The 9,818-nt window shown below is 54.9% G+C and overlaps 2 protein-coding genes across 3 annotated transcripts in view; one reads left to right on the top strand and one right to left on the bottom strand.

Moving 5' to 3' along the window:
• Positions 1-209: 209 nt before the first annotated feature.
• LOC121274493 (uncharacterized protein DKFZp434B061-like) lies at positions 210-1,472 on the bottom strand. The gene has a single exon (XM_041181833.1). The coding sequence runs from the start codon at positions 1,470-1,472 to the stop codon at positions 210-212; it is 1,263 nt and encodes a 420-aa protein (XP_041037767.1).
• A 2,585-nt stretch (positions 1,473-4,057) lies between these two features.
• LOC121274481 (WD repeat-containing protein 26-like) overlaps positions 4,058-9,818 on the top strand; it is a 51,737-nt gene continuing 45,976 nt past the window's right edge. For both annotated transcript variants that reach the window (XM_041181819.1, XM_041181820.1), the window contains exon 1: positions 4,058-4,507. In XM_041181819.1, coding sequence (XP_041037753.1) covers positions 4,281-4,507 — 227 coding nt within the window. In that variant the 5' untranslated portion in view covers positions 4,058-4,280. The remainder of the gene's footprint in view (positions 4,508-9,818) is intronic.

The raw sequence follows: 9,818 nt of genomic DNA, 5'->3' as shown, positions 1-9,818 counted from the left end.
AAGGCAGGCTGCATTTCGGTGACATCGAAGGCGGGCTGAATTTAAGTGACATCGAAGGAGGGCTGCACTTCCGTCACTTCGAAAGAGGGCCGTGTTTCGGTGACATCGAAGGGGGGGGCGCGTTTCGATGACATCGAAAGCGCGCTGCATCTCGGTTACATTGAAGGTGGGCTGCATTTCAGTGACTTCGAAGGAGGACTGCATTTCGGTTACATTGAAGGTGGGCTGCATTTCAGTGACTTCGAAGGAGGGCCGCGTTTCGGTGACATTGAAGGAGGGCTGCATTTCGGTGATATCGAAAGCGGGCTGCGTTTCGTTGACATCAAAGGCGGGCTGCGTTTCGGTGACATCGAAGGAGGGCCGTGTTTCAGTGACATTGAAGGAGGGCCGCGTTTCAGTGACATCGAAGCAGAGCTGCGTTTAAGTGACATCGAAGGAGGGCTGTGTTTCGGCGAAATAGAAGGAGGGCCGTGTTTTGGTGATATCGAAGGAGTGCTGCACTTACGTGACTTTGAAGGAGGGCCGTGTTTTGTTGGCATTGAAGGAGGCCCGCGTTTCAGTGACATCGAAGGAGGGCCACACTTCTGTGACGTTGAAGGAGGGCCGTGTTTTGGTGACATCAAAGGAAGGCTGTGTTTCGGTGACATTGAAGGAGGGCCACATTTCCGTGACTTTGAAGGAAGGCTGTATTTCGGTGACATCGAAGCAAGGCCATAGTTCGGAGACATCGAAGCAGAACCATGTTTCGGAGATATCGAAGGAGGGCTGCATTTCAGTGACATCGAAGGAAGGCTGCGTTTCAATGACATCGAAGGAGGGTTGCATTTAAGTGACATCAAAGGAGGGCCGCATTTTGGTGACATCGAAGGAAGGCTGTGTTTCGGTGACATTGAAGGAGGGCTGTGTTTTGGTGACATTGAAGGAGGGCTGTTTTTCGGCGACTTCGAAGGAGGGCCATGTTTCCAATACATCGAAGGAGGGCCGTGTTTCAGTGAAATCCAGGGAAGGCCGTGTTGCTGTGACAATAAAGGAGGGCTGCATTTCAGTGACATCAACGTAGGCTGTGTTTCCATGACATCGAAGGAGAGCTGTGTTTCCGTGACATTGAAGCAGGGCCAGGTTTCCAATACTTCGAAGCAGGGCCCTGTTTCAGTGACATCAAAGGAGGGACGTGTTTCGATGGCATCGAATGAGGGCGCTGTTTCAGTGACATCGAAGGAGGGCCACACTTCTGTGACGTTGAAGGAGGGCCGTGTTTTGGTGACATCAAAGGAAGGCTGTGTTTCGGTGACATTGAAGGAGGGCCACATTTCCGTGACTTTGAAGGAAGGCTGTATTTCGGTGACATCGAAGCAAGGCCATAGTTCGGAGACATCGAAGCAGAACCATGTTTCGGAGACATCGAAGGAGGGCTGCATTTCAGTGACATCAAAGGAAGGCTGCGTTTCAATGACATCGAAGGAGGGTTGCATTTAAGTGACATCAAAGGAGGGCCGCATTTTGGTGACATCGAAGGAAGGCTGTGTTTCGGTGACATTGAAGGAGGGCTGTGTTTTGGTGACATTGAAGGAGGGCTGTTTTTCGGTGACTTCGAAGGAGGGCCATGTTTCCAATACATCGAAGGAGGGCCGTGTTTCAGTGAAATCCAGGGAAGGCCGTGTTGCTGTGACAATAAAGGAGGGCTGCATTTCAGTGACATCAACGTAGGCTGTGTTTCCATGACATCGAAGGAGAGCTGTGTTTCCGTGACATTGAAGCAGGGCCAGGTTTCCAATACTTCGAAGCAGGGCCCTGTTTCAGTGACATCAAAGGAGGGACGTGTTTCGATGGCATCGAATGAGGGCGCTGTTTCAGTGGCATCGAAACAGGGCCATGTTTCCAATGCATCGAAGCAGGGCCATGTTTCAGTGAAATCCAGGCAGGGCCGCGTTGCCGTGATAATAAAGGAGGGCCATGCTTCAGTGACATCAAAGGAGGGCCGTGTTTTAGAGACCACCGAAGGAGGACCATTTTTCCATACCATTGAAAGAGGGCCATGTCTTGGTGATATTGAAGGAGGGCCTCATTTCAGTGACATCGAAGCAGGGCCGTGTTTCCAATACATCGAGGGAGGGCCGTGTTTCGGTGAAATCCAGGGAGGGCCACGTTGCCATGACAGTAAAGGAGGGCTGCGTTTCAGTGACATCAATGTAGGCTGCATTTCCATGACATCAAAGGAGGCCCACGTTTCAGTGACATCGAAGGAGGGCCGCGTTTACGTGACATCGAAGGAGGGCTGCATTTCGGTGAAATCGAAGGAGGGCCGTGTTTCCAATACATCGAGGGAGGGCCGTGTTTCGGTGAAATCCAGGGAGGGCCACGTTGCCATGACAGTAAAGGAAGGCTGCGTTTCAGTGACATCAAAGTAGGCTGCATTTCCATGACATGAAAGGAGGCCCGCATTTCAGTGACATCGAAGGAGGGCCGCGTTTACGTGACATCGAAGGAGGGCTGTGTTTTGGTGAAATCGAAGGAGGGCCGTGTTTTGATGACGTCGAAGGAGGCCCGCGTTTCAGTGACATTGAAGGAGTGCCGCACTTCCATGACTTTGAAGGAGCGCCGTGTTTTGGTGACATCAAAGGAGGCCCGCGTTTCAGTGACATCGAAAGGAGGGCCGCACTTCCGTGACTTTGAAGGAGGGCTGTGTTTCAGTGACATCGAAGGAGGGCCGCGTTTTGGTGACATTGAAGGAGGGCCGCGTTTCAGTGACATCGAAGGCGGGGTGCATTTCGATGACATCGAAGGTGGGCTGCGTTTCGGTGACATTGAAGGTGGGCCGTGTTTTTGTGACATTGAAGGAGGGCCGCATTTCGGTGACATCGAAGGAGGGTCGCGTTTAAGTGGCGTCGAAGGAGGGCTGTGTTTCAGTGACATCGAAGGAGGGCTGTGTTTCAGTGACATTGAAGGAGGGCTGTGTTTCGGTGACATTGAAGCAGGGCCGTATTTCAATGACATCGAAGGAGGGTTGCGTTTAAGTGGCATTGAAGGAGGGCTGTGTTTCGGTGACATTTAAGGAGGGCCGTGTTTCGGTGACATCAAAGGAGGGCCGCTTTTCAGTGACATCTAAGGAGGGCCGCGTTTCAGTGACATCGAAGGAGGGTTGCATTTAAGTGACATCGAAGGAGGGCTGTGTTTTGGTGACATCAAAGGAGGCCCTTGTTTCAGTGACATCGAAAGTAGGGCTGCCCTTCCGTGACTTTGAAGGAGGGCCGCGTTTCAGTGACATCGCAGGAGGGTTGCGTTTCAGTGACATCGAATGAGGGCTGCGTTTCGGTGACATTGAAGGCGGGCTGCATTTCGGTTACATTGAAGGTGGGCTGCATTTCAGTGACTTTGAAGGAGGACTGCATTTCGGTTACATTGAAGGTGGGCTGCATTTCAGTGACTTCGAAAGCGGGCTGCGTTTCGTTGACATCAAAGGCAGGCTGAGTTTCGGTGACATCGAAGGAGGGCCACGTTTCGTTGACATTGAAGGAGGGCTGCGTTTCAGTGACATTGAAGGCGGGCTGCGTTTCGGTGACATCGAAGGAGGGCTGAATTTAAGTGACATCGAAGGAGGGCTGCACTTCCGTCACTTCGAAAGAGGCCCGTGTTTCGGTGACATCGAAGGGGAGGCCGCGTTTCGTTGACATTGAGGGAGGGCTGCGTTTCAGTGACATTGAAGGAGGGCCGCGTTTCGTTGACATTGAGGGAGGGCTGCGTTTCGTTGACATTGAAGGAGGGCCGCGTTTCGTTGACATTGAAGGAGGGCTGCGTTTTGGTGACATTGAAGGTGGGCTGCGTTTCGGGGACATCGAGGGTGGGCCGCGTTTCGGTGACATCACAGAGGGAGCTCACTTTGATGACGTCACTGGGCAGTCCGCCTTTGAGTGGAGGGAGGCGGGCCTCGGTGACGTCACAGGAGGGGGTGGGGGTGGGGCGGATTTGCCGTGACGTCACGGGTCGCCGCGGCGAAGGGTGGGGGGCGGGGCTGACTTCTGGACGCGGCGGTGACGCAGGCGCGTTGTTTTGATGACGCCAGGCGCCGAGTCGGGGCCCAGTCCGGGAGCTGCGGACCGCGGCCTCTCGTCAGCGCCGCCGCCGCCGCCCAACGCAGCACTCTGGCCTCATCGTCGGACTCGGAGCCCGGTGGAGCGTCTCCGCCGCTGCCGAGCCCTCCCCCAAGGAAGAAGCAGCGAGTGTCCGCCAGCGGGCCCGGGCCCCGCCGCCGCCACCGCCGCCCCGCCACCCCGCTCAGCAGCATGCAGCAGGCCCCGGCCCCCAGCACCAACGGAGCTCAGCCCATCACCCTTACCGCTGCCAACGGGCAGCTGCCTCACACCGGCCCGGGGCCCGGCCTGGAGCTGGAGGCCGGCGGCCCCGACACGCACCCCGCGGCCGGCACCGGCCGCAAGAAGAAGCGGCTCTCGCGGGCGGATGAGGATGTGATCCGGCTGATCGGCCAACACCTCCGGGGACTCGGCTTCAAGTGGGTAAAAGGACTGGGGAGACAGGGAGAGAGAGAGAGGGGGGGGGGCATTTCTTCATCCTTTGTAATGAGAGTGGCTGGGATCCTCCTTTGTAATGGGGGCTGGGATCGTCCTTTGTAATGGGGGCTGGGATCGTCCTTTGTAATGGGGGCTGGGATCGTCCTTTGTAATGGGGGCTGGGATCCTTCTTTGTAATGGGATGGGGCAGTGATCCCCCTTTGTAATGGGGGCTGGGATCCCCCTTTGTAATGGGGGCTGGGCTCCCCCTTTGTAATGGGGGGGCAGTGATCCCCCTTTGTAATAGGGAGATCTGTGATCCCCCTTTGTAATGGGGAGGTCTGTGATCCCCTTTGTAACGGGGGGGTCTGTGAACCCCCTTTGTAATGGAGGAGTCTGTGATCCCCCTTTGTAGTGGAGGAGTCTGTGATCCCCTTTGTAGTGGGGGGCTCTGTGATCCCCCTTTGTAATGGGGGGGCTCTGTGATCCCCTTTGTAATGGGGGGCTCTGTGATCCCCCTTTATAATGAGGGGCTCTGTGATCCGCCATTGTAATGGGGGGTGGCTCGCATCCCGCTTTGTAATGGGGGGGTGGCTCTCATCCCCCTTTGTAATGGGGGGGATGCTGTGATCCCACTTTGTGATGGGGTGGCTGTGATCCCACTTTGTAATGGGGGGGTCTTTGATCCCGTTTGTAATGGGGGTGGCAGTGATCCCCCTTTGAAATGGGGGTGCTGTGATCCCCATTTGTAATGGGGGGTGCTGTGATCCTCCTTTGTAATGGGGGGTGCTGTGATCCTCCTTTGAAATGGGGGGTGCTGTGATCCTCCTTTGTAAGGGGGCTGCTGTGATCCTCCTTTGTAATGGGGGGGGTGCTGTGATCCCCGTTTGTAATGGGGGGTGCTGTGATCCCCGTTTGTAATGGGGGGTGCTGTGATCCTCCTTTGTAATGGGGGGTGCTGTGATCCTCCTTTGAAATGGGGGTGCTGTGATCCTCCTTTGTAATGGGGAGTGCTGTGATCCCCGTTTGTAATGGGGGCCTGGGATCCTCCTTTGTAAAGGGGGGGGGCTGGGATCCTCCTTTGTAATGGGGGACTGGGATCCTCCTTTGTAATGGGGGACTGGGATCCTCCTTTGTAATGGGTGGGTGCTGGGATCCTCCTTTGTAATGGGGGGGCTGGGATCCTCCTTTGTAATGGGGGGCAGTGATCCCCTTTGTAATGGGATGTGATGTGATCCTCCTTTGTAATCGGGGGTGCTGTGATCCTCTTTTGTAATGGGGAGTGCTCTGATCCCCATTTGTAATGGGTGCCTGGGATCCTCCTTTGTAATGGGGGGTGCTGGGATCCTCCTTTGTAATGGGAGGGGGCTGGGATCCTCCTTTGTCATGGGGGGGCTGGTCTCCTCCTTTGTAATGGGGGCCAGTAATCCCCCTTTGTAAGGGGGGGGGGGCTGTGATCTCCTTTGTAATGGGGGGGTGCTGGGATCCTCCTTTGTAATGGGGGGGTGCTGGGATCCCCCTTTGTAATTGGGGGATGCTGGGATCCCCCTTTGTAATGGGGGGGTGCTGGGATCCCCCTTTGTAATGGGGGGGTGCTGGGATCCCCCTTTGTAATAGGGGGGTGCTGGGATCCTCCTTTGTAATGGAGAGCAGTGATCCCCTTTGTAATGGGAGGTGCTGTGATCCCCCTTTGTAATGGGAGGCTGTGATCCCCTTTGTAATTGAGGGGGTCTGTGAACCCCCTTTGTAATGGGGGGTGCTGTGATCTTCTTTGTAATGGGGGGGCTGTGATCTCCTTTGTAATGGGGGTGCTGTGATCTCCTTTGTAATGGGGGAGTGCTGTAATCTCCTTTGTAATGGGGGGGTGCTGGGATCCCCCTTTGTAATGGGGGTGCAGGGATCCCCCTTTGTAATGGGGGGGGGGTGCTGGGATCCTCCTTTGTAATGGGGGGGCTGGGATCCTCCTTTGTAATGGGGGGCAGTGATCCCCTTTGTAATGGGATGTGCTGTGATCCTCCTATGTAATGGGGGGCTGGGATCCTCCTTTGTAATGGGGAGTGCTCTGATCCCCGTTTGTAATGGGTGCCTGGGATCCTCCTTTGTAATGGGGGGGGGTGCTGGGATCCTCCTTTGTAATGGGGGGCTGGGATCCTCCTTTGTAATGGGGGGGGTCTGTGAACCCCCTTTGTAATGGGGCCTGGTATCCTCCTTTGTAATGGGGGGCCAGTGATCCCCCTTTGTAATAGGGGCCAGTAATCCCCCTTTGTAATGGGGGGGGCTGTGATCTTCTTTGTAATGGGGGGGTGCTGGGATCCTCCTTTGTAATTGGGGGGTGCTGGGATCCCCCTTTGTAATGGGGGGGTGCTGGGATCCTCCTTTGTAATGGGGGGGTGCTGGGATCCTCCTTTGTAATGGAGAGCAGTGATCCCCTTTGTAATGGGAGGTGCTGTGGTCCCCCTTTGTAATGGGAGGCTGTGATCCCTCTTTGTAATTGGGGGGGTCTGTGACCCCCCTTTGTAATTGGGGGGGGTCTGTGAACCCCCTTTGTAATGGGGGGGGGTGCTGTGATCTCCTTTGTAATGGGGGGTGCTGTGATCTCCTTTGTAATGGGTGGGGGGGTGGGCTGTGATCCCCATTTGTAATGGGGGGGGCTGGGATCCTCCTTTGTGACGGGGCTTTGTGATCCCCCTCTGTGACAGGTCTTTGTGATCCCCCTCTGTGATGGGTCTTTGTGATCCCCCTCTGTGACGGGTCTTTGTGATCCCCCTCTGTGACGGGTCTTTGTGATCCCCCTCTGTGACGGGGCTTTGTGATCCCCCTCTGTGACGGGTCTTTGTGATCCCCCTCTGTGACAGGTCTTTGTGATCCCCCTCTGTGACGGGTCTTTGTGATCCCCCTCTGTGATGGGTCTTTGTGATCCCCCTCTGTGACGGGTCTTTGTGATCCCCCTCTGTGACGGGTCTTTGTGATCCCCCTCTGTGACGGGTCTTTGTGATCCCCCTCTGTGACGGGTCTTTGTGATCCCCCTCTGTGATGGGTCTTTGTGATCCCCCTCTGTGACGGGGCTTTGTGATCCCCCTCTGTGACGGGGCTTTGTGATCCCCCTCTGTGATGGGTCTTTGTGATCCCCCTCTGTGACGGGTCTTTGTGATCCCCCTCTGTGACGGGTCTTTGTGATCCCCCTCTGTGACGGGTCTTTGTGATCCCCCTCTGTGACGGGTCTTTGTGATCCCCCTCTGTGATGGGGGGTGGAGTTCTGGGATCCCCCTGTTTAATGTATGGAACGGGATCCTCCTTTGCAATTTGCAAGTGGAGCGGATTCGTCTTTTGTAATGTTGTGGGTGGGGGGGGGGGTCCTGGATTCACTTTTCTAATGTGGTGGTGTGGATCGGGATCCTCCTCTGTAATCTAGATGGGGGGGGTCGGGATCCTCCTTTGCTACGAGTGTGGCGGAGGGTGGGGCGGTGGTCGGTGTAATCCTCTTTTGTAATGTGGAGGAGGCTGGGATCTTTCTCTGTAATGTGGGGGGAGGCGTGGCCGGGATTCTCCTCTTTAATGTTGGGTTGGGGGCGCACACCAGAATCCCCCTCTTTAATGTGGGGGTGTGCCAGGATCCTCCTTTGAATTGGGGTCGGGGGGGAGGGGAGGCGGAATCCTCCATTGTATCTGTGTGGGCCAGGGTCACCCTGTGTAATGGAGGGGGGCTGTGATCTCCTTTGTAATGGGGGGGGCTGTGGTCCCCCATTGGACGTGAAGGTTGGAGTGGCGCCCCCGCTTGGCTGGAGGGTCCCGCCGGGTGCCCCCGCTTGGCGGGAGTACCCCGCGTAGAAACTCCATTGTCGGGAATGGTTTGGTTCCTGATCCTGTATTATAGTTTGGTGTTTGGTTTGTGATGCCCTCTGGACAAGGCTTTGATGCTTTGTGAACTTTATGTACACTTTTGTGCTGAGGTTTGTGATTCCTTCTCTTTGTACAGCAGAGTTGAGGCTGTGATTCCTTCTCTTTGTACAGGAGAGTTGAGGGTGTGATTCCCCCCATCTCTTTGTACAGGTGAGTTGAGGCTGTGATTCCCCCCATCTCTTTGTACAGGAGAGTTGAGGCTGTGATTCCCTCTCTTTGTACAGTAGAGTTGGGGCTGTGATTCCCTCTCTTTGTACAGGAGAGTTGAGGCTGTGATTCCCTCTCTTTGTACAGGAGAGTTGGGGCTGTGATTCCTCCTCTTTGTACAGGAGAGTTGAGGCTGTGATTCCCTCTCTTTGTACAGGAGAGTTGAGGCTGTGATTCCTCCTCTTTGTACAGCACAGTTCAGGCTGTGATTCCTCCTCTTTGTACAGGAGAGTTGGGGCTGTGATTCCCTCTCTTTGTACAGGAGGGTTGAGGCTGTGATTCCCTCTCTTTGTACAGGAGAGTTGAGGCTGTGATTCCCTCTCTTTGTACAGAAGAGTTGGGGCTGTGATTCCTCCATCTCTTTGTACAGGAGAGTTGGGGTTGTGATTCCCCCCATCTCTCTGTACAGGCGAGTCGGGGCTGTGATTCCCCCCATCTATTTTTACAGGAGAGTCGGGGCTGTGATTTCCCCCCATCTCTTTGTACAGGAGACTTGGGGCTGTGATTCCCTCTCTTTGTACAGGAGAGTTGGGGCTGTGATTCCCTCTCTTTGTACAGGAGGGTTGAGGCTGTGATTCCCTCTCTTTGTACAGGAGAGTTGAGGCTGTGATTCCCTCTTTGTACAGGAGAGTTGAGGCTGTGATTCCCTCTCTTTGTACAGGAGAGTTGGGGCTGTGATTCCCTCTCTTTGTGCAGGAGAGTTGAGGTTGTGATTCCCTCTCTTTGTACAGGTGTGTTGGGGCTGTGATTCCCTCTCATTGTACAGGAGAGTTGAGGCTGTGATTCCCTCTCTTTGTACAGGTGAGTTGGGGCTGTGATTCCCCCCATCTCTTTGTACAGGAGAGTTGGGACTGTGATTCCCTCCCTGTGCAGGAGAGTTGAGGCTGTGATTCCCTCTCTTTGTACAGGAGAGTTGGGGCTGTGATTCCCTCTCTTTGTACAGGTGAGTTGGGGCTGTGATTCCCCCCATCTCTTTGTACAGGAGAGTTGGGACTGTGATTCCCTCCCTGTGCAGGAGAGTTGAGGCTGTGATTCCCTCTCTTTGTACAGGAGAGTTGGGGCTGTGATTCCCTCTCTTTATACAGGAGAGTTGGGGCTGTGATTCCCTCTCTTTGTACAGGAGAGCTGAGGCTGTGATTCCCTCTCTTTGTACAGGAGAGTTGAGGCTGTGATTCCCTCTTTGTACAGGAGAGTTGAGGCTATGAT

The sequence above is a fragment of the Carcharodon carcharias genome (genome assembly GCF_017639515.1).
Source record: "Carcharodon carcharias isolate sCarCar2 chromosome 37 unlocalized genomic scaffold, sCarCar2.pri SUPER_37_unloc_1, whole genome shotgun sequence".
NCBI lineage: Eukaryota > Metazoa > Chordata > Chondrichthyes > Lamniformes > Lamnidae > Carcharodon > Carcharodon carcharias.
The sequence above is the reverse complement of the archived record's forward strand: the minus strand, read 5'-3'. Positions and strand labels throughout refer to the sequence as shown.